General features: G+C 47.3%; 1 protein-coding gene across 3 annotated transcripts in view; it reads left to right on the forward strand.

The window, feature by feature from the left end:
- The first annotated feature begins 698 nt into the window (after positions 1–698).
- Positions 699–23,715, forward strand: part of NELFA (negative elongation factor complex member A) — a 28,026-nt gene continuing 5,009 nt past the window's right edge. The window contains exons 1-4 of one of the 3 annotated variants that reach the window (XM_044767979.2): positions 699–1,827; positions 18,421–18,592; positions 20,389–20,550; positions 22,373–22,462. In XM_044767979.2, coding sequence (XP_044623914.1) covers positions 1,618–1,827; positions 18,421–18,592; positions 20,389–20,550; positions 22,373–22,462 — 634 coding nt within the window. In that variant the 5' untranslated portion in view covers positions 699–1,617. Of the gene's footprint in view, positions 1,828–2,112; positions 2,329–16,644; positions 16,870–18,420; positions 18,593–20,388; positions 20,551–22,372; positions 22,463–23,715 lie in introns of those variants that run through there. The other 2 variants (XM_044767981.2, XM_070506366.1) reach the window with 2 other exon arrangements.

Genomic DNA, 23,715 nt, shown 5'->3' on the forward strand with positions numbered 1-23,715 from the left:
TTCTAGTTGTGGCATGTGGGATGCCACCTCAATGTGGCCTCATGAGCAGTGCTATGTCCGAGCCCAGGATCCGAACCCATGAAACCCTGGGCTGCCGAAGCAGAGCGAGAGAACTTAACCATTCAGCCACAGGGGCCGGCCCCCAACATTTATTTTTAGTCTTAGTGATGATAGCCATTTTAACAGGCATAAGGTGGTATCTTAGTGTAGTTTTGATCTGCATTTCCCTGAGGATTAGTCATGTTGAACATCTTTTCATGTGTTTATTGGCCATCTGTATATCTTTTTGGAAAAATGTTCATCTCCTCTGCCCATTTTCGGATTGGGTTGTTTTATTATTATTCAGTTGTGTGAGTTCCTTATACATTATGGAAATTAACCCCTTGTCAGATATATAATTTGCAAATATTTTCTCCCGATTGGTGGGTTGTCTCCTTGTTTTGATTCTAGTTCTTTTGCTTTGCAGGAGTGGGAACGATGAATTCTCACTTGTTTATTTTTTGTTTCCCTTGTCTGAGAGGACACGGTATTTGAAAAGATCCTTTTTAGTTCGATGTCAAACAATGTATGACCCTGTATCACTTTCTTAAGTCTAAACAATCAACGAAAGTCAGTCAAGCGCTGATTTATAGCATTTGCTGACGTTCACGGTGTAAAACACTCCCACCCTGGCTGCGTTCAAGCTGCCACTGCGACGCAGTGAAGCGGAGCCGGTAAAGCCGCAGCGGCACAAGGCACATGGCGGGTCTCCCACGCAGCTACAACAGACAGGCCCCAGGAAGGCCACCCGCAGCTGACCCTCAGTCCCTTCTTGGGACAGTGGCACGGCAAACGCAGCAGCACCGGGGACCAGAGACGCCGGCCAGGCTTGAGAAAGCTTGCCCAGGTCCCTTTCGCGTAAAGCGCCTCAGAACCGCCCTCCCGTCACCCCCACGCCACCTTCACCGTCGGACACTGCCCCCTGCCTCCGGACCGCGGGACGAACACAAGCAAAGCTCTGGGCCTGCCCTGCTCACTCTCGTTCCCCGGCACCCGGCACAGAGCACCGGCGGGGGCTCAGCGCACTCGGACCGCTGAAGGCAGGCAGGCCGTTTTGTTTCCGCAGGGCCGTCAGCCTGCTCGCTCCCGCTCCGGGGCCCGCCGAGGGGAAGTAGACGCGAGCCCGCCTCCTGGCCGCCCAGGGGGCGCCGCGCGGGACACCGGCGCGGCCGCCGTGTGCGTGGAGGCCCGAAGGGGGCAGCGCGCCCGGGCGTCGGCCAACCAGGCAAGCGCCTTCTCGCCCGTCCGGCGACTTCCAGCTCCAACGCCCGGGGGCCGCCGCCCGGCCTTCAGCGAGCCTGGGCCGTGAGCAGCCGGCCGCCACGCCCGCTCGCCACAAGGGCGCGACGGCCCTCTCCTGGCGTCATCTTCCGCGGCCGGCTCTCCGGACGGTACGCTACGGCGGCCGGCGGGCCTTCCTCAGCGTCGCCACGACGCGTCTCGCCGAGGCCTCGCCCCTCCGGTGACGTCACCGCGCCCGCCCCAGCGGGCGCCGCCATGTCCGGGGTCCTCACCGCGGGCGCGTAGGTGTCTTCATAAGATGCCGGCTTGGCGGAGGCCGGCTCTCCCCCCCCCAAGATGGCGTCCATGCGGGAGAGCGACACCGGCTTGTGGCTACACAACAAGCTGGGGGCCACGGACGAGCTGTGGGCGCCGCCCAGCATCGCGTCCCTGCTCACGGCCGCGGTCATCGACAACATTCGCCTCTGCTTCCACGGCCTCTCGTCGGCCGTGAAGCTCAAGCTGCTGCTCGGGACGCTGCACCTCCCGCGCCGCACGGTGGACGAGGTGAGGCGAGCGGAGGGGCGCGGGGCCGGCCTCCGGGGACCGAGACCCGGGCCCTCGCAACCCCCTCCTCTCCGCCCCTCCCCGGCCTCGCTCCCCCGCCGTCCCCGCCGCCCCCTCCCCGGCCTCGCTCCCCCGCCGTCCCGCCTCCGCCGCCCCCTCCCCGGCCTCGCTCCCCCCGGCTCTTCCCTGCGCCGGTCCTCTGCCCCCGACCCCCAGGGCGCCTTGGCCCCGAATTCCGCGGGGAGCGGGCGGCCCATTGCGGGCCGTGGGTCCGGCCCCGCGCTCCTGGCGGAGCAGGCGGAGCCCGCGGCCAGAGGGCGGCTCGGGACGGGCCGCGAGCCCCCGGCTGCCGGCCGCACCTGTTAGCGCCGGGCGCTGGCCGGCTCCCGCGCGGCGCCCACGCAGACGCGGATTTTCGGGAGCAGGCAGTGGCTAGCGCCTCCAATTCCGGAGCCGGGAGTTTGGGGTCGAACGTAGGAAATGCGGTCCTGATTTAACTGGGTTAGTGGCAGCGGCCTGAGGGCAGTGCTGCCCGGAGTCGCCTGCTGCTTAAGGCCCTCCCAGGTTTTCTAGGCTTAGTATAAGTTTTCAGTTACTGTCGACCTTAATTTTATTTTTATCTTACAAAATATTCACATATTTAGGTCTGTTTTTTGGGTTCTTTGAACGTGCTGATGTTTTTGCATCATTCTCATTAGTGGGCATGTGAGATCTGTTTTCTGTTTTTGTCCTTAAGGGTATTTTGTATCGCTTTTCGTGCAATATTAAGTAGTTTTTCAAAATATTGAGGCAGCATAGTTGTTTAAACATCCTCAATTACGTACTGTTGCAATTACTATTATATTGTTATAGCTTATAATTGTTTTTTATTGTGAGATATAACGCATACAAAAGTGCACATTTGTTGGTTTAACGAATAATATGGCAAAGGGACTGTATAGTGACACGTCTGTGGTTCTCACGCAGGTGAAGCAGCAGCACCCTGCTCGCTCCTCAGAAGCCTCCCGCACCTTTCTTGGTCACAACCCTCTCCCCCTCTCCTCCCCCACCTTGGGAGGTCTTCATTTATTTACCGTTCTTTGTAATTGTATCAGTTATATATGCATTTCTCAACAGTGGAGTTTGGTTTTGCCCGATTTGAACTTCATGTTATGGTGTATTTTGTGTATTTTGTGTGCGTGGTGTGGGTGTGTCTTCTTTTGGTTGACGTCTTGACAGATTCGTCCAAGTTGCCGCTGACTGTGGTTTAATTTTCATTCTGAGTAGTGTTCCATCCTCTGAGCAGGCAGCACTTTATCCGTTTTGTCATAGGGAGATAGTTGGGTTGTGGCCAGCTTTTTGCTGTTGTGAGTAATGCTGTTACCAACGTTTTTTTTTTTAGGTGCCTTTAACATCTAGGAGTGGCGTTGTGGGGGTCATGGCATTTTGTCAGCTTGTTTTTCACATCGGTCGGTCGTATCAACACCTTACCAAAGCTGGCCGGCCTGGAGGCTGTGTAAAGGTGGTGTCTGGTGGTTTTAATTTGCATCTGCCTTAATACTAATGTGATCTAGCATCTTCTCATGTGTCTATTCACTGTTTTTGGTTTTTGTGAATTGTCTGTTCAAATCTTTTGGTTTTTTTCCTGATTCTTTTCTTTTTCATTGCTTTGTAGGAATTTTTTCTTTTTTAGATAAATGTTGGATAGCTGTCTTCCTTTTTCACATGTATATATAACAAATATCTTCCACTTGTGGCTTAATTTAGCTTTCTTCATGGAATCTTTGGATGCACAGAAGCTCTTAGCTGTAGCTAGACGGGTGTACCTCTCTTCTCCTTACCGCTGGGGTCAGTTTTGTCTTGTTTAGAATATGCTTCCCTGCCTCGGGGAGTGGGGGGACTCCCTGTTGTCTTGTCAGAGCTGTACAGTTTTACTTTTTCACATTTGAGTCTTTAGTCTACCTAGAATTGATAATTATGTGAAGCTGGGGTCCAGTTTTATTATTTTCCACATGAATATCCAATTAATCCATCACCACTGATCTGCACTGTCACTTCGGCTGTGGATTTGTTTCAGGGCACCACTCTGTTCCTTTAGGCTGTTTATATATCACTGTACTGATAACCCGCTGAGTCCCATTAATGCCACTTTATATACAGTAAGTCTTGAGAGCTGATGGATCGGACCCTCCTGGTTTACTCTTCAGGAGCGGCTTTAGCTGTCCTTGTCCCTTTGCACTTCCATGTATATTTCATCTTCACTCCTCAAGTTACACACACACACACAGAACTAGTTGGGATTTCGATCAAGACCGAGTTGAATTTATAGTTCATTAAGATGAAAACATCTTAATATTAAATCTTATAAATTGTGAATATAGGCGTATCTCTCTATTTAGCTCTTCCTTGATATTTGTTATAAAGTTTTATGATTTTCTCCATAGAGGCCTTGCATCTTGTATTAGATATATTCCTAGATATTTCATATTTTTTCACGTTGTAAATGTTATCTGTTAAAATTTTATTTTCTTTTTAGATGAGTTTGGGAATAGTATCTGTGCCAAAGTCTCAATAATGCAATAATTTTGCTGTAGACTCTTCTTTATTTTTTTTGCGGTTACTGTTATTTTCTTCTGTCTTCCAGTTAGTGTTTATTTCTTTTTCTTGCCTGTGGTACTCACCAGGATATTTTAGTACATTGTCTTGTTTCTGATGACACAGGGAGAACTTTTGAATGTTTTGCCAATAAATATTGTTTCCTGGGTTTTTTTGGTAGATACCTTTAATCTGGTTAAAGAAATTCTCTTCTATCGCCAGAAGACTTTTAAAAAAATTATTTTAATCATGAATTTTTTAACAGCTCTATTGAGATATAATTCACATACCATAAAATTCACCCACTTAAAATGCACAATTCAGTGGTTTTAGTATATTCACTGAGTTGTGCAACCATCATCCTAGTCAATTTTAGAACATTTTCATCAGCCCAAAAATAAACCCTGCTCTCATTAGCAGTACCCCGCCCCCCCCGGCCCTAGGCAACCACCAATCTATTTTCTGTCTATGGATTTGCCTATTCTGGACATGTTATATATATGGAATCATACAATATGTGATTTTTTGTGACTGGCTTCTTTCACTTAGCATAATATTTTCAAGGTTTATTCATCTTGTGGCTTATATCGGTACTTTATTCCTTTTTGTGACTGAATGATATTCCATTGTGTTGATCACATTTTATTCATAAATTATTCGTCAGTTGGTGGATTTGGGGGTTGTTTCCACTTTTTGGCTATTATGAATAATGCTGCTGTGAAAATTCATTACACGTTTTTGTTTTTTGGGTTTTTTTTGAGGAAGATTACACCTGAGCTAACTACTGCCAGTCCTCCTCTTTTTGCTGAGGAACACTGGCCCTGAGCTAATATCCGTGCCCATCTTCCTCTGCTTTATATGTGGGACGCCTACCACAGCATGGCTTTTTGCCAAGCGGTGCCATGTCTGCACCCAGGATCTGAACCTGCAAACCCCGGGCCGCCGAGAAGCAGAACATGCACACTTAACCGCTGCGCCACCACGCCGGCCCCTCATTACACGTTTTTATGAACATATGTGTTCAATTCTCAGGTATATACCTAGGAAAGGAATTGCTTGGGTCATACGGTAACTCTCTAACATTTTGGGGAACTGCCAAACTGTTTTGAGTGGCTGCAGCATTTTTACATTTTACACTGGTGATTTTTGAATGTTTCAGTTTATCACATCCTTGCCAACTCTTGTTATTATGTGTCCTTCTTTTTTTAAAGATTTTATTTTTCCTTCTTCTCCCAAAGCCCCACAGTGCGTAGTTGTATGTATTTTTAGTTGTGGGTCCTTCTGGTTGTGCTATTTGGGGCGCCACCTCAGCATGGCTTGATGAGCGGTGCCAGGTCCGCACCCAGAATCCGAACCTGTGAAACCCTGGACTGCCAAAGCAGAGTGCGTGAACGCAACCACTCGGCCTCGGGGCCAGCCCCTATGTGTCCTTTATATATAGCCATTCTAGTAGGGGTGAACAGAAATTAATTTTTAATTTTATCAAATGCTTAAATATCTATTAATGTGTAACTCACCACCTTAATAGAATAGCATTAATTGTAAACCAACCTGCATTCCCGAGGTAAACCTGACTTGGTCACTTTATATTGTTGGATTATGTTGTCCTGATATTTTGTGTAGAAATTTTGTATCTCTGTTCATGGATGAGATTAATGTATAATTTTACTTTCCAAGTCTGTCTGTCAGATCTTAGTGTTGAAGTTGTGCTACCCTTATAAAAGGAGCTGTGGCTCATGCTCTGTTTTCCTTTTCTTTGGAAAGGTTGTTTAACAGTGGGGTTGTTTCTTCCTAACTGTTTGGTAGAACTTAGTAATTAAAGCCATCTGGGGAACCTGAATTTTCTTTGTGGGAAGATTTTGAGTATTGATTTTTTGTTTTATGTTCTTCTTCAATGAAGTTTTGATGTATTTTTCTAGGGGTTTGACCATTTCTACTGAAACTTCAAATTTATTGTCATAAAGTAGTTAATAATATCCTACTGTCTTTTTAGTATCAGAAGCATTGGCAGTGATCCCTTTTTCTTTTTTCTTTCTTGATTCATCTTACCAGATGTTTGTCAATTTTATAAGACTTTTCAAAGTACCGACCTTTGGCTTTGTCAATATTTTCTGTAATGTGTTTGTTTTCTGTTTCACTAATTTTGCGCTTTCATTATTTTCTTCCTTCTACTTTGTTTATTTTGTTGTTCTTTTTCTAATCTCTTAAGATGGATGCTGATGTTGTTTCCCAGCCTTTTTTCTTTTCTAAAATAGATACATAAAGCCATAAATGTTCTTCTAATCACAGCTTTAGTTGCATCCTGCAAGTTTTGGTAGTGTTTTCATTACCAAGTGACAATATTTTGTAATTTCTAAGAGGATTTCTGCACTAACCCCTATGTAACTTAGAAATGTTTCTTAATTTCCATATGTTGGAAGGGGAGAGGTTTTAGTTATGTTTTTATTAGTGATTTCTAGCTATTGAGTGCTTGTTAGAGAATATAGTCTATATTATTTCAGTTGTTTACAACTTAAGATTTACTTAATGGCAAAACGTATGGCCAGTTTTTGTAAACATTGCAAGTGAGCTTGAGAAGCATATTTATTCTCTAGTTTTGAGATTTGTTGCCCAGTATATGTTCATTAGGTCAAATTTGTTTAATCATGGTCTACTATATTCTTTCTGATTTTTAAAAAATTATTTTATCAATTAGTGAGAAGGGGGTATATTGATCGCCATTATGGTTATGGATTCGTCTATTCCTCTGTATAATTTTATCAACTTTTGCTTTATACTAAAATTTTGAGGCTGTGTTATTAGGTGCATATTAGTTTAGAATTGTTACAGTTGCCTTGTGACTGAACCATGGATCTTTATCCAGAGGTCTCTGTATCTGGTAATATTTTGTCCTTAAAGTCTATTTTTGTTCAACATTAATATAGGCATACCAGCTTTCTTTCTTTGTTAGAGGGGGGTGTGTGTGTGTGTGTGTGTGTATAGTTTGTTCTTGGGGTTGTCCATATTTACAAAAAATTATAGTAAAGCGCTCAGTTAGCTAGAGTGCAAAAGGACTAGGCCATTCTGAGTAATTTACTTTTCTAAAAAGCACTTTTATTTATATTCTTGATATTGAAAAAAACTTTCTAAAACATCCTAAGTCACTTAGCTTAGTTATCTTTCTTTGGTTATTTAAGAGTTTGATCCCTTACAGATAGCATTCTGAAGATTAAACTTTTCTACACGGAACCATGGATACAGGGGGACTAGATGACTGGCTCTATGTGTTCCGCTCTGTATTACACATGGTTCTCCAGAGAAATAGAATGGGAGGCGGGGTATGTACCCTATATATACCTGTGTATGCCATATAGAGAGAGAAAGAGAGATTGCTTTGTGTTAAAAGGAATTGGCTCATATGATTATGGAATCTGAGAAGTCCCAGGATTTGCAGCCAACAGACTTGAGATCCAGGAGAGCTGATGCATAGTTCCGTTCCAAAAGCCGGTAGGCTGGAGACTCAAGGACTGATATTTCAGTGCAAATCCGAAGACTGGGAAAAAACCAGTGTGCCAGCTCAAGCATTCAAGCAGGAGGAGTTCCGTGTTACTCAGCTCTTTTGTTCTGTTCAGGTCTTCAGTTGATAGGATGAGGCCCACCCGTATTAGGAAGGACAATCTGCTTTACTCACTCTCATCTAGAAACATCCTTACAGACACACCCAGAATAAGATTTGACCAGATGTCTGGCACCCACTGGCCCAGTCAGGTTGACACATAAAATTAACCATCATATACAACATCTGCTACAACTTGTGTTTCCAAATGAAATCCTGAAACAGTACACTTGTTTTGTGATATATTTATTTCTCGTAGAAGCTAAGTAAACAACAGCTCTTAGCGAATAACAGGGAAGAGGAAAAGAGGTTTCAATGATCCAGTATTTTAGTTAATTCAGTGAGGGGTACAGAAGTGAGTTAGGACCCCTGCTCTCTAAGAATTTATTATCTAGTTAGGGAAGTCAGAATGATGTCTTGAAAATCAAGGCAGACTTTCAGGAGACAATGTATATGAGGTGTTTTGCTAACAACAAAGTGTCATAAAATGTAAATACTGACTTGATAAGGTTTTGGCTATATTTGAAAGGGCTTTGAGGAAATAATAAATGCTGCTACTGGATAAAACCAGTGATCCCTCTGGTCCTTGACATTGGCACCAAAGGAAGTTTTAGGGAGAGCAGAGGTGACTGAGATAACTGTTTAATATATAAAATTATCCAACTCACGAGACTACCGTGGGAAATCTTGGAAATTCCACTAATCAGTGACTGGGATAATTATGTACTTACCAGCTGGAATAACAAATAGATAAGGCCAGCTGCAAAGTGAGCAAGAAACAGTGTTCCTCCCAAGGACACTGCAGCCTTTTAGCCACTATGGCTGTCTTATTCACTGAGAAACTCTGTTGTCTAAAATCACAGGTTCTTGGAAACTTTGCTGTTTGAAATCATACCAGTAAGAATGAAACATCCCACTTTTGCTTGGAGGATCTAAGACACTTTGACACAGCGAAGCAGCTTCAATTTCCAGCCCAGGTGCAGATAAGAGTTGTCTGAACCTCTCACCCACATCTCTTACCTTTGTTGTTTCCAAGGAAACTGGATCCAGGTCCACGTCACAGTTTTGACACTGACCTTTTACACACAGACTCACCATTTCATTGAAGTTTTGCCTAAACTCCACCGTTCCCCCAGAATTCGATACCTCTCTTGTTTCCTTTCTGTGATCAGGCGCCCATGGTGCCTCTTGTGTATGACTGTCATCACAATGAGTCAAGAACCTGATGTTGTCAGACCGTAGCTTTGCCCCTGGTCTCAGGACTACTGGCCTAGGACAGTGGCTTCACTTTGTAGTTCTGCAGTTTCCTATGACATGTTTTGTTGAAAAAGTTTTAAAGTTTATCCTACAGAATTTGTTGGGCTTCCCGAAATTATGGTTCTCTTTCATCTGTTCTAGAAAATTCTCAGCAATTATCTCTTCAAATACTGCTTTTGCCCCACTTTTCCTTCCTTTTCTCTCTGAATCTCCAGTTAGGTGTGTCTGAGACTTCCCTCTGTTTTCTGTGTAGACTCTTCGTATTTTCTAATAATTTCCTCCCTCTCTTAGGTAACAGTCGGGATAGTGTCTGACTTATTGTTCCATCTCTTCCTTCTTCTGTTGTTAAACTTATTTACCGATTTCCTTTTCCTTTCTACGAGGTCTCTTCTGTTTTACTTATCCTTTATCTCCGCATCCCACTCCCACTTTCCCCATAGGTAGCAACCATTCTGTTCTGTCGAATACACGTCTTTTTGTAGGTGTTCTTTAAAAGTGTGTATTGTAGGGACTTTTTTTTGCTTTAGGAATAATTGACAAAAACTGCCTGTATTTAAAGTGTACACAATGTGACATGTGCACACCTGTAAAACCACTGCAATGAAGATAACGAACAGATCACACCCTAATTCTCCTCCTGCCTCTTCGTAATCCTTCCTCCCATCCCCTTCCCCCTGCTAAGGTAACCACTGAAGTATTTTCTGTCACGATAGATTAGTTTGCATTTTCTAGAATATTACATAAATGGAATCATATAGTGTTTTTTTTTTTTTTTTGAGGAACATTGGTCCTGAGCTAACTACTGCCAATCCTCCTCTTTTTGCTGAGGAAGACTGGCCCTGAGCTCACATCTGTGCCCATCTTCCTCTACTTTATGTGTGGGATGCCTACCACAGCATGGCTTGCCAAGCAGTGCCATGGCTGCACCCGAGATCCGAACTGGCGAACCCCAGGCCACCGAAGCAGAACATGCGCACTTAACCACTGAGCCACTGGGCCAGCCCCTAGGGTGCTTTTTTGATCTGGCGTCTTTCACTCAGCATCATTATTTTGAGCTTCACCCATGCGCCATGTGTATTAATAGTTTACAGCCTTTACTGCTGATGGTGTTCCTCTGTGCGGACATGCTACATAGAGGGGTATGTCCCTGTGTGGACTGTTGTTCCTCTAGAGGAGACACCAGGGAAGGGATGGCCAGGTCCTGTGGTAGGTTTGTGTTTAACTTGTAAAGAAACTGCCAAACTGCTCTCCAAGGTGGTCGAATCATTTCACTTTCCCACCAGGAGTGCGTGAGCGTTCTGCTTGTCCTTGTCAACATTTGTTACAGTCTTTTTAACGTCAAACATTCTAGTAGAGTTTAATTTGCATTTCCATATGACTAGTGATGTTGAGCATCTTTTCTTGTCTGTCTTGCCATCATAAGTCTTCTCTGATAAAATATTGATTTAAATCATTTGGAGCATGTTTTAACTGATGTAAGTTATATTGTCTTACGTACCTCAGTTGTTTTTAGCAAAACATTATTTTTAATACTCACCCATGTTGCAGTTCATCTAATCCAAAGGTTGGCAAACTAAAAGCCTGTGGCCTGTTTTTATAAGATCTGTGAGCTAAGGATGTTTTAAACATTTAAGAGTTGTTAAAAAAAAAAAAGAAAGAAAGAAATGAGATAGAGACTTTATGTGGCCCACAAAGCCTAAAATAGTCACTGTCTGGCCCTTTACAGAAAAATAAGCCAACTCCTGGGCTGCTCAGCTGCGCCCGTTGTCGGTGTCCCTGTGCACACCACTCCTGAGCTCTGCATGGCAGGCTGCCTCCAGCTCTGCGCGGCGAGTAATGTCATGACACAAAGCCTCTTCCCGTGGACTGCCGTGAAGATTTATTTGGAATCTCTGCCCAGGGGTGGAATTGTTGGGTCATAGAATGTGTTTGCTTAAGCGGTGATGCTGTGATGTCCACACTCCCACCTGCAGGGCCTGAGGGGGCCTGTACCACCCCTCCCCCACCCAGCGCTTGGCTTTGTCCACGTTTTTGTTTTTGCAGATCACGTGCCTGGAAAGTGCTACCTCGTGTTCATTTGGGTTTCTCTGCTGCTTTGGGGCATTTGTCCCTGTGTTCGTTGCCTTCTCAGATCTCCTCTTCGTACATTGCCTATTAGTAGCATCTGCCTATGTTTGTGTTGGAGTTGCTGTCCTCTTGTTGATTTCCAGGGGCTCTTTGTACATTTTGGATATTAAGCACTGCTGGTCTTGAACATTACAGATTGCATCTGCCATTCTGTTACCTGCCTATTAACTTTTCCGTTTGCCCTTCACTGAGCAGAAATATTTTATTTTAATTCACAGTAGTAAATTTTTTGGCTTATAGTTTGTGGTTTTGAAGTTTTGTTTGAAAGTCATTAGATGTGCTTCTTTTGTTTCTCTTCATTTTGTAGTTCTCCCATTCACAGATAGGTCTCTGATGCATCAGGAGTACACCCTCGGATGTGCTGTTAGATTGGGAGCCAGTTTTATTTTTCTCTGTGTTCTGAGCCCAGGGTTCCCAACCACGCATTTAGATGCACACTGTCTCTCCTTTTCTCATGGATTTTTGGTGCCCTGTATGTGTGTGCATGCATGATGTTCCAGCAGCCCACGCCAGGTTGCCCCCTTGGCAAGAACCTGAAGCCCCCTTACTCATTCACACATCTGTCTCCCCCTAGAGACACAGCAAGGGCATCCCACAAGAACTTGGCTGAAGGTAGGATTCTTGTTGACGATTTCATTTAATCTAAAGGTGGGTGTCTTAGTCTGCTTGGGCTGCCGTAACAAAATACCATAAAGTGGGTGGTTTAGACAACAGATGTTTATTTTCTTACAATTCTGGGTGATGGGAAGTCCAAGATCAAAGTTCCAGTCTAGGTCCCAGTCTAAAGCTGGCCGATCCAGTGTCTTGTGAGGCCCTCTTCTGGCTTGTGACAGCAGGCAGGCTTCTTGTTGTGTGCCCACATGAAGAGAGAGAGGTCTGGGGTCCCTCTTAGAAGGACACTAAGCCCATTCATGAAGGTCCTGCTGTTATGACCTAATCACCTCCAAATATCATCACTTTGGGATTTAGGGTTTCAGCATATAAATTTGAGGGGGCCACACAAATATTCGGTCTTTTTTGTTTTTAACCTCCCTGCCTTCTTTTTCTTTAATATTTTTGTAAAATATTGTCCAGTTTGCCTCATGGTAGTTGGGTTGATTTTCCAGGGCTGTTGTAACAAAGTACCACAAGCTGGATGTCTTAGAACAGCAGAAATGTGTCACCTCACAGCTCTGAGCGGCCAGAAGTCAAGCCCGTGCCTTTCTCTGGTGGCCTCAGGTGTTCTTTGGCTTATAGAGGCGTCACTCCAGTCACTGGGCCGTCTTCCCTCTATGTGTGAGTGTCTCTGTGTCGGAGATTCCCCTTTTTATTAAGAACACCAGTCACGTGGGATCAGGACCCACCCGAATGACCTCATTTTAACTTGATCCCCTCTGTAAAGGGCCTATCTCCAAATAAGGTCATATTCTGAGGTCCTGGGGGTTGGGACTCCCACATTTCTTTTTGAAGGGGCACAGTTCAACCTATAACAGTTAAGTTTTTGTGAAACATAAATGAATTTTTTTGTGAGCTTTTTTTGAGGCCAAGTCCTGTGTCTTGCTCATTTAGAGATTTCTGTGTCTCGCTAACACCCCACCTTGCCTGGCTCTTTGGGAGGCTCTGAGCGTCTGGAATGGGTGAGTTACTAGCAGTTTGCGTTAATCACAAGCCTGTCAAGGTGGTGCTTCCCTGTCGTTGTGTATGTGGCAGCCTCGTCCTGTGTCCTGTCTTGCAGCACCTCCTTTATCTAGTTGGTCTCCCGTTGGTAGGCGTGGAGCTGTTTCCTGTCTTTTGCTACAGTGAGTTCTATCAGCGCGCGTGTCATTTTGCACAGGTGTGCAAGATAGCAAGAGGATTTATTCTTAGAAGTGCTAATTGCTCCAGCAAAAAGCATATATGTTATAAATGGTGATGAATGTTGCTAAAATAAACTTTGTAGAGATAATGGCCATTTAAGTTTTTGTTGTCAGTGTACGCTCACCTGCTGCTTGGGAGGGTTCGCCACTGCCAGACACTGCTCCTGGTGCTGAAGCTGCAGGATGAGTGTTCCAGCTGATGCTCTTAACTTAGTGCAGAGGGGGAGATTGTGGCACAGGGACGGATCGGAATGTGCCCACGCTTTCCCGGGATGCAGTGACAGGTTCAGAGCTTGGCTCTGGGCAGTTGGACTCAGGAGCATGTACTGCAGAGCGCTTCGCTGTCCCACTTGTCCTCGGCCAACAGTAGTCACCCTGCTCTGCCCCGCCAGTCTCACACGTGGGAAGTGTGTCTCATCCAAGTTTTAAATTTTTCATTTCTCTTATGTCGAATGAGGCTGAGTATCGTTTGCATTTTTAAGAGTTTTGAATCATTTTTCTAATGACAAACTTTCTCTTATTGACTTATGGGATCAACCTCTGTATGTCTGTGTGCATATGTACTTTTATATACATGTATCTTTTTTTTAATTGCCTGTGATAGGAGTTGCAAGTATTTTTTTCTCAGTTTGTCATTTCTCTTTTGATTTCATTTATGGAGGTTGGAGTTTTCTGTGTGTTTTTCCATGTAAAAAAATACTTACAAATTCTTTTATGGCTCCTTGGTTTAGAATCAGAGAGGCTTGCCTCACTTAGCAGTCATCAAAAAGAAAGACTTCTATGGTTTCTTCTAGTGCTTTTATGGTCTTATTTTTCAAATTGAAATCAGATCCATTTGCCAACATTTGGGAATAAAGTGAGAGGTACAGAACGTATTTAGTCATACAGCATTTATAATACATCTTAATAGCTGGTAAGATTAATGTCTCTCGTCTTTTTAAATTTTCTTATTTTTGTTGATTTTTTTTGTAGGAAGTTTAGAATCAGATTGTCAGATGCTGTGGAGAAAATCTTTCTGGAATTTGAGTAGGGTCACACCAAAATTAGAGGCTGACTGAGGGAGGATGTCTGTCTTTATAGTGTTGAGAGCAGCATACTTGTCATCTGTTTAAGCCCTCTTAGGGCTCCTTATGATTGTAACATGTTCTTAGAGATTTCACGACATCTTAGGTGTATTTCTAGGTGTGGTCTTTTCTGTTGCTTTTTTCACCTCCTGTTGTCTTGCTGTGTCTTGAACTCATTTCTCTGCTTTATGTCCTTATTTTAGAGACTTTTAAAAATTCTTAAAACTGTAATCGGTCACAAGTGTCGTTTGTTCTGTAGAAGCATTCATCTGGTAAATATTCATTTTTGCTGTCCTTTCTTCTTTTTGTTTGACTCTTTGGCTGCTCTTCTGCTAGTTTCTTTAGGATTCTAACTCCTCTTGACTGAAGCAGATGCCTCCCAGCCCAGCTCTTTCCAAGAACTTCGTGTCAGGGAGGGCCAGAGCTTTATTCCACGTGACAGAGACTGTCCCTTGGACACAGGCCTTTCCTTGTCTACACCGACGCAGGTTGGCTCAGCAGGACTGTCCGCTGCAGTCCCTGCCCTGCCAGCCCGCTGCCAGGCTGCCTGCTCCAGAGATGGCTCAGCTGTGGTTCTTGGGCACTTGCTCTTCTGACATCTGGGGACATGGTGCCCAACCAGGGCCAGGGACACGCCTGCCTCTAGGCACGGACAGGGCCCCTTTGTTCTAGGCAGCCCCGGGTGTGAGGCCAGCTTTGGAGACTTCCGCAGACTCTGGCTGAGCGTGCCTCCCTGCCCTCTCAGGTACTTCCCACCTGTCTGTTCCCTCATACAGTTTTTCAAATTGAGGTATTCACATAGGATTCATTCTTTTAAAGTGTACAATTCAGTGGTTTTGGTACATTTTCACTGTGTGCAGCTATCACCACTATCTAATATCAGAACATTTTCATCATCTCAAAAGGAAACCCTGGGGGCTGACCCCATGGCTGAGTGGTTAAGTCCACGCACTCCACTTTGGCGGCCTAGGGTTTCGCCGGTTTGGATCCTGGGCATGGACCCAGCACCGCTCATCAGGCCACGCTGAGGCGGCGTCCCACACAGCACAACTAGAAGGACCTACAACTAGAATATACGACTATGTACTAGGGGGCTTTGGGGAGAAGAAGATTGACAACAGTTGTTAGCTCAGGTGCCAGTCTTTTTTAAAAAAAGCAATAATTCAAAAAAAAGGAAACCCTGTCCCTATTAGCAGTCACTTTCCTTTCCCTCCTCCCCCAGCCCCTGGAAACAACTATTCCATTTTCTGTATCTCTGGATTTATCTATTCTGGATATTTCGTGGAAACAGAATCATACACTGTGTGCTCTTTTGTGACTGGCTTCTCTCACTTAGCATGTTTTCAGGGGTAGTCCATGTCGTAGTATGTGCCAGTATGTCTTTGTATTGCCACATAATGTTCCCTTGTATAGATAAACCACATTGTATTCATGCATTCATCAGGTGATAGACTTGGGGTTTTCACTTTTTGGCTGTTATGAACAAAGCCATTCATGTACAAGGTTTCAGGTAGACAAATGTTTTCCGTTCTTTTGGGTCTATACCCAGGAGAGGAGTTGCTGGGTCATGTGGTAACTCTGTGCTTATCTTTTTGAGGAAGCGACAGAACGTTTCCCCAGTGGCTGCACCATTTTACATCCCCCCCCAGCAGTGTCGGAGGGTTGCAGATGCTCTACCCCTTTGCCAACATTTGTCATTGCCCATCTGTTTGATTCTGGTCTTCACGGGCACGTGAGGTGGTGCCCGCCCTCGTGGCCCACTCTGTGTCTGCAGCCTCTCCTCTCCTCTCCTGTGTTGTTATCTGGGAGACGGAGATTCCGAGTTTCCTCAGACAGGAAACTCAAACTCAGAGTCTGTCTTTGCTTCCTGTTCTTGATGCTTTCGAGTGATTGCTGAGGGTGGGACCTGCTGTCTTTACAGAGCCGCCTGAAACAGATTTAGACAGGAGCCTTTTTTTTTTTTTTTAAAGTAATTTTAGCTTGCCAGGGACATGTGTTTATCCTTAGCTCATTGTAGTAAGTGACAGGTAAAATTGTTAAATTTTTCATTTCACGCCTTTTTGTTTTTAATGTAGAACAGAGCTTATAGTTTAGCTAAATAAAAGGGAGGGACAGTGGTAGACAGGGCCATTATTCTATAACAACAACGAAAAGTCCCTCGCCACAAATGTTAAGTAAATGTTTGCCGTTTTTGCCACATACCGAAAGAACATAATTCCATATATGTCAAGAGGTGGTCTTTTAGAATCAGGTCCGCTGGCACCTGACCCTGCATGTGGCCAACCAGAGGTGCCCAGTATGAGTAACAAACACCAGGACCTTGAAGGTTTAACCTCAATGGCACGTGTGCTCTCCTTGGAGGGGTGGGAAACGCACTGGGCCTTGGTACGGTGAGTTGGGGACGGCTGTGGTGCTGGTGAGGATGGCAGGTATGCCCCTGTGGGCCCAGGAGTGAGGGACTGTGTGTCTGAGGAATGGAAAGGAGTTCTATTTGGGCAGGGACACTGGACCCCTACCGCCTGGCCATTCCTGAAAGACTGCGTGATGGGGGTGAGGCTGCAGGCACACCCCACGTCTGTGACCTCTTGAGGTAGGTTGCCCTGTTTCCTGAGGGCATAGTGAGATTTAAGCCTAAGCATGAAAGGGATCCAGTTTGTATTTTTGAAAGATCCGCAGCACCGCAGTGAGGAGAATGGATCTGACGAAGGTGAAAGTGGAGGCTGGGTGCGAGCTGATGGCATTCGGGGTTTGGAGGTGGCAGGTGGATGGCTGCAGGTCTTCTGAGGACAGGGATTGGGCAGGGGAGGAGGGGGAAGGAGGACTGTGTTCGGGTTCTGGCCTGGGCGTCTCATGGTTTGGACACCACAGTAGCACACAGGCTTAAACAAGGAGTGACCACCCTCTTGCACCCCGTGCCCCTTGTGGGTTGGTGACCGCCTGCTCTGCTCCACACCATTTGCACCTGTCAGGGGAAATGTGGCAAACAGGAGTGGGGCAGACACCTGCTGGCTTTCAGTGCCTAGGCGTGGAGGGGACACCGCTGGCCACAGCAATCCCTGGGAGGCGGGGCTCTAGGGTGGGCAGAATAGCACGGGGTGGAGAACTCAGCCTCCCAGGCATTGAAGAGGCACAGGTGGGGGCCCCTCGTCACCCTAGTCCTCTGGCAGGCCAGTCTGCTGCAGGTTCTTCTCTTTCTTGTGCCATCCAGAGAGGATAACGTAAGCCTGTCGCCCAGCCGTGGGGAATGCAGGACCCCAGCTCCTCCTGTTGAGGGTCTCCAGGAGGCTCCTGTTCTCCTGGTTGCCTTCCATCCCGAATCCCAGTGCCTGCTGACTCCAGCCCCCTGCGGGCAATCCTCTGTGCTGTGGGAGGTCTCCGCAAATGCAGGGCTGGCAGGTCACCTTCTCTGCCTGCCCAGGCACATGCCCTTTCCTGAGCAGCAAACGTGGCCGACACCCCAGCCTTTTGTGCTGCTGAGCATGTCAAGGTCACCCACCTGCCTTGGTGTTCCCCTGTCACTGCGCAGGACGCTTCCATCAGCAGGTTTCCTCAACGGGGGACAGTGGCGGCCTGGCTTACACCCTTAGCAACATGCACTCAAAGGAGGCAGGGACTGGAATGCGCCAGCTCGTCCTGGATGGCCTTCCTGTTTCCTGTTCTATCGGTACAGCAGGAGACTAACTCCTGCCAGGAACTGTCTGGGGCACTGCAGGGAGGTGCGGCCGCCCCAGGGGAGGGCAGGCAACAGGCTGAGGTGGGGGCACTAGACGCGAGTGGGCATTGCAACCATCATGGCCTGGGGGAGCCTGGTGGCAGCCCAGGGAAGCGGGATGGTCCTGGGGTAGGGGGCGCAGAAGAAGGGAGCCTACAGGTTTCCATGAGGGTGGGGCCGGGCATGGGGACAGTTGCTGTAGAGGTTGGACGCTGCTTTGGGCTCCTCTCTGTGTTTGAAAGCACGAGTGCACAGATGCTCCCTTCTGTTCAGCTCCAGTCCTACATTCACATGCAAGGTGGCAGTGCTGCTCAGAGGAGCGGGCGATGGGTTCCCGGGACAGGCAGGTTGGGGTTGGGGGTAGCCATGTGACTGCCCAGTGGGCTGTTGGCATCCTGCTCAAGACGATCATCTCTCGTTTCTCGGCAGATGAAGGGCGCCCTGACAGAGATCATCCAGCTGGCCACTCTGGACTCGGACCCCTGGGTTCTCATGGTAGCTGACATTCTGAAGTCCTTTCCTGATACCGGTTCTCTTAATCTGGATCTTGAAGAGCAGAATCCCAACGTTCAAGATATTTTAGGAGAACTTAGAGAAAAGGGTACGTCATATACGTGTTTGGTTTATGCTCAGAGGAGGGAACTGGGTCTTCCTGAAAACATGTTTTCTAAAATGAATTTGACTGTGTCACTTTGTGTACTGTGCTTCCTAAAATGTTACCTGTATACACCCCCCACCCCATGTGCTGCCATCTGGCTTTTTGTCAATCTTTGAAGGAAAAGCCTACAGCAGCCCATAGGCCCCCTCCTCACTGCACTTGCTTTGTCTGAAATTACTTCTTGTTTTCACGCTCACACATCTCCCTGCTCAGCTCCGTGAGGACATGGCTCTGCCTACGCAGGGTGTGTGTCCAGAGCCTAGAACATTCCCGGCAAAGCAGATGCTGGAAACATGCGTTGAAAATATCAGCAGTTCAGCTGTTCAAACATGAACTGAAAACTGTTTGCGAATGGGCTGAAAGCACACAGTGAGATGAGGAGGTCTGCTCCTCTCCTGGTCAGGAGAATTGGAACTGGCAGCCCCTTGAAGATGGAACTTGTGCCCCTATGCTCCTGGCAGGGTTGGTGGCCTGACAGTCCCCTCGAGTCACTCCCGACCCTCTTCTTACCTACGAGGTGACCACTCACTCTTACTCTGTAGGTTTTCAGTTGATTTGTAACTGCACATGCACGAATAGGTACTTCAGAGCGTTGGGAAGCAAACCCAAGATGTCTCTGTCCTGGTGGTTAGCTTGATGGGGATCCAGAAGAGGTCCGCGCCCACCTGGCTGACGTTTCTTGGGTGGCGGGAAAGGCCTGCTCTGTCTTCCGCTCCAGATTGGCTTCTTCGCCTCCCCCAGAGGGGGTGGCACGGGGCGGGCAGGAGGAGCAGGGGTGGGTTCAGCTGTGCTTTCCCTCCAGGTTAGCTCATCAACTGTTCGAGGCAGCAGGAGCTGCTTGCCCCAGCGTTTTCTCTTGAGCCCTAACTGCTGGATGGACAGACAGGCCTAGGAAGTGTGCCTGGGCGCCTCTGAGGGCCAGGATTCGGCAGGGTGCAGGAGAGGCCACTGACCGGGACCATGGGGACTGGAGGAGGGAAGACTTGCTGGCCACAGACCTTTTTTTCTCTTCCTGCTGCTTAAGGCATATTTTGGCAAAACCTTCTGATGCTCTGGAAATGCATATAATAGCTGTACTGACGTGTGTCTGTGGTGCCTAAGGCTTACAACTTTCAAGCTGAGACATTCCTGACCCTCCTCCCTCACGCCCTTGCGCCCAGCAGTTCTCAGTAGGGCCCAGGTGCTGTGCCTTTAAAAAGCTCCCTGGGGGGGCTGGCCCCGTGGCCGAGTGGTTAAGTTCGCGCGCTCCACTGCAGGCGGCCCAGTGTTTCGTTAGTTCGAATCCTGGGCGCGGACATGGCACTGCTCATCAGACCACGCTGAGGCAGCGTCCCACATGCCACAACTAGAAGAACCCACAACGAAGAATACACAACTATGTACCGGGGGGCTTTGGGGAGAAAAAGGAAAAAAAAATAAAATTTATTAAAAAAAAAAAATAAAAAAAAAATAAAAAGCTCCCTGGGCATTCTGCTGGCTCCCTGCAGCTGGATGGGCTGCTAGTCCTGGACCCTCAGCCCACAGTGATGGCCTTGATTGCTGGGTGATGACGGTGATGGCAGAGCCGAAACTGGGGAGTCATTTTTGTGGATACTTGTTTTCTGTTTTGAAAACGAAGCAGAAGCTCTACAACTGTCAATAGGAAACTGCATTTTCGGTTGTCTTTTCCTATTAGCTGTGAAAATCGTGTCTGTGTAAGGGAAACGCACCTCCTAACGTGTTGTGTTGGTTCTGAGCAGTGAATGAGTGCGAAGCGTCGGCCATGTTGCCGCTGGAGTGCCAGTACTTGAATAAAAATGCTCTGACGACTCTCGCCGGACCCCTCACTCCCCCAGTAAAACATTTTCAGTTAAAAAGGAAGCCGAAGAGCGCCACACTGAGGGCAGAGCTCCTGCAGAAATGTAAGTGGCTGCCGTCTTCCTGCGGGTCTGGAGGGTGGGCGCGCCTGGCTGAGGGGCCCTCTGCCTTGGAGGTCCAGCAGATTTGGGAAAACTGACTGTGGAGCAAATCATGCTTTCGTCTTATTTCTGTAGTTTTTGTTTTTAGATTTCTTTTAGATTTTATGGTACCTAAAACTGTCTTTTCAGGACAGAGTTCTACATAGTGGGGTTTATTTTTTTAGAAATTTATTTATTGCTATCCTAAACAGTCCATTCTAAAAATCTGCTTTAGAAACTTCAGAATTTCCAGGTTAAAGTGTCTGTAGTCTTTGTTAAAAAATGAAGTCTGTGTTGAGTCTCACGCGTGGTGGGACAGGCAGCCTCAAAAGGCTTTCGAAAGGCTGGGTCCTTCCTCCTGTGACTTGACCTTGTTCTTTCATGGCAAATGATCTCAATTTGACCTTAAGATGTTTGGTCATTTTATCAATGTTTTCTAGAGAGAGGCTTATAAAACGTGTATGGTAGATACTTGCTGGGAAAAAGGCAAGGAAATTGATTCCTTCAACCAAAATAGCGAACAGATTTCAGTAAGCTGTTGTATTTTGAGTGGCTATGGAATTGATGTTAATAACATGCTGTAGTCCCCCCTTATCTGTGGGGGGATATGTTCCAGGACCCCCAGTGGATGCTTAAAACCAGATAGTACCAAACCCCACATGTCCTGTGTTTAAAGGCAGCCCTCTGCAGCTTCTCTTCAGCACATCTGAATTGCCAGCGTCACGACTCTTGCGCTTTGGGCCATTATTAGGTAAAATATGAATTACTTGAACACAAGCACCGTGATAGCGTGACAGTCGATCTGATAACCGAGACGGCTCCTGAGTGACTCATGGCCGGTAGCGTGTACAGTGTGGATACGCTGGACAAAGGGATGATTCACATCCCTACTCAGAATGGCATGCAGTTTAAAACTTAGAATTGTTTATTTCTGAAATTTCCCATTTAATATTTTTGGACCACAGTTGATCTTGGGTAACTGAAATGGCAGAAGGCAAAACCATGGATAAGGGGCACTACTACATAAATGCCCTGTTTTCAAAAAATATGAATAAAACACAGTAGCCATCGTGACTCATGGTTCGGAATGGGCAACGTCCTGGGGCTGGCACTACTCTGTAGCTTCACGGAGCTGGCCAGACACAGCCCAGACCTCAGGCCCACTGAGCAGCCTTTCGTGGTCTTTGCTCGGCTCCTCAGTCCGCTCCATGCAGTCAGCAGTTGCACCTGCCTTCCTGAGGCAGAACCTGGTGCTGGGCATGAGGGCTCTGTCCCTCTCTAAGCCGTGTCAGGGAAATCTCGTTTCCTTCCTCATGTTTATGCATCTGTGATGGGAAATGCTAGGCTGTGCCTGATGTCGATAGGTGAGGACACTCCACTTGGGCTGCCCGGGAGGCCCCATGGCCCGATTCTAGGCCTCACACGGGGCCCCTACGAGGCCTCCCTCCAGCAGGCTATGGGGAGAGTAAGCCCTTCTCAGACCCCTCTGGAGTCCTGCTGCTGCTTTCTGTGCCGGGCTTGCCCGTCGTCTCCTGGGAAGTACAGCCCCACAGCTCTACTTACTTGAAAGTAGTTTTCTACACAGAAAGTGTAGCTGTAACATTTCAGCTCCTGTAGGCCTTCTCAATGAACCAGTGAATACTTAGAAAAACAGACCTCTGTGTTTGTGTGTCAATACCTAAAAAACATACTTCTTTGTCACTCAGATTGATTCAGGCATAATCCACATGCAGTGAAAGGTGCATTGTCACTCTGATGAGGACTGACACACGCATCCTTCTTACAGCCACCGAGACTGCCCAGCAGCTGAAGAGGAGTGCAGGGGTGCCCTTCCACGCCAAGGGCCGGGGGCTGCTCCGGAAGATGGACACTACAAGTAAGGCTGCACTCGTCCTGCCCTTGTGGCCCATGCGTACTGCTGTGTGTGCAGGCTTGAGAGCCTCAGGATTCCTCCTGCTTCGGGCTTGCTTATGGGTCAGAGCTGTCTGTCACTTGTCAGATAGGAAGGTTTCACCTAAAAGGTACTATTTTTTCTTGTTAGCAACGTCATTGCAATGTTGGCATCTCATCGGCAACAGGCCCTACATACAGCTGCCTTCCAGGTCTCTTGGTGAGCATTTGTGATGCGAGGAGAGAGCTCAGTGTTAATTTCAGAAGCTTTTACACTCACAGAAGGACCTGGAAGGATATGCATGAACACGCTAAGATGACGAAGACCAGAATTTGAGGAAAATACAAGTTTTTGCTTCTCTCTTGTCTGTGGCAGCTGTAGGTGGGTGTGGCAGCCACACAGCTGCGCTTGCTCCCATCCTAGTGCCCAAGGTCCTACGCGGCCGTGCTGGCCCCAGGTGCTGCTGTTGTGCTCCGAGCTTCTCCGTGGTGGGGAGCAAAAGTGATGCCGCCTGTGGATGGGGATGCGGCTCGTCACGTGAGCTTCGAGACTGACTTAGCCAGTCAGCCCAGAGCCACGTTCTTAGGCCTGCACCTTCATCCTTGCTCCAGGGTTGGGAACAGAAAGCCCCGTGTGCACATAAGCAGGACAGATATTTATGATGAGAAAATGGGTTGTCCTGGAGCTCGCCTCCTGAAGGCACTAGACAAACAACTCAAAGGGCCAGAGGGCAGCACAGCCGTTCTCCGGGGCGCCCTTTCCCTCCCTGCCCTGGCACTGCTCACTCCCCAGGGCCGAGGGCTGGCCACACAGTGGAGAAGGCAGGTCACATGAAAACAAAGCAGACGTGCATGCCCATTGGAGGCAAAAAGAAAGCCTCTGGGGCCCAGTCCTGTCGGTTCACTTGCCATCTGTCACATGCTGAGCCACGGTCCTGAAGCTTTCGTGTAGGAACTGCCCTCTTGGTGCTGGCTGACTTGTCACTGTGTGGGGGTAGTCCCCTGGCCCCATCACCTCAGGGCAGGCTTTTGCCCCAGTGCCTTGGAAGCACATCAGGTTGACATGGGCCCCTCTCTGTCCTTGCCTGCCCCCGCATGTTCATCCTCCTGAGAAAGTTTCCCTCACCTTCCTTTCCAAGCCCCAGTGAGGCACCCTGAGGACAGGGGCGGCAGTCAGCATGTCCTTGACCCAGCTTCTGGACGGTGTAGTGTAGTGGGTGCTTCTCTGCCCTGGTCCTG

This window comes from Equus asinus, chromosome 3, assembly GCF_041296235.1.
Source record: "Equus asinus isolate D_3611 breed Donkey chromosome 3, EquAss-T2T_v2, whole genome shotgun sequence".
NCBI classification, from domain to species: Eukaryota; Metazoa; Chordata; class Mammalia; order Perissodactyla; family Equidae; genus Equus; species Equus asinus.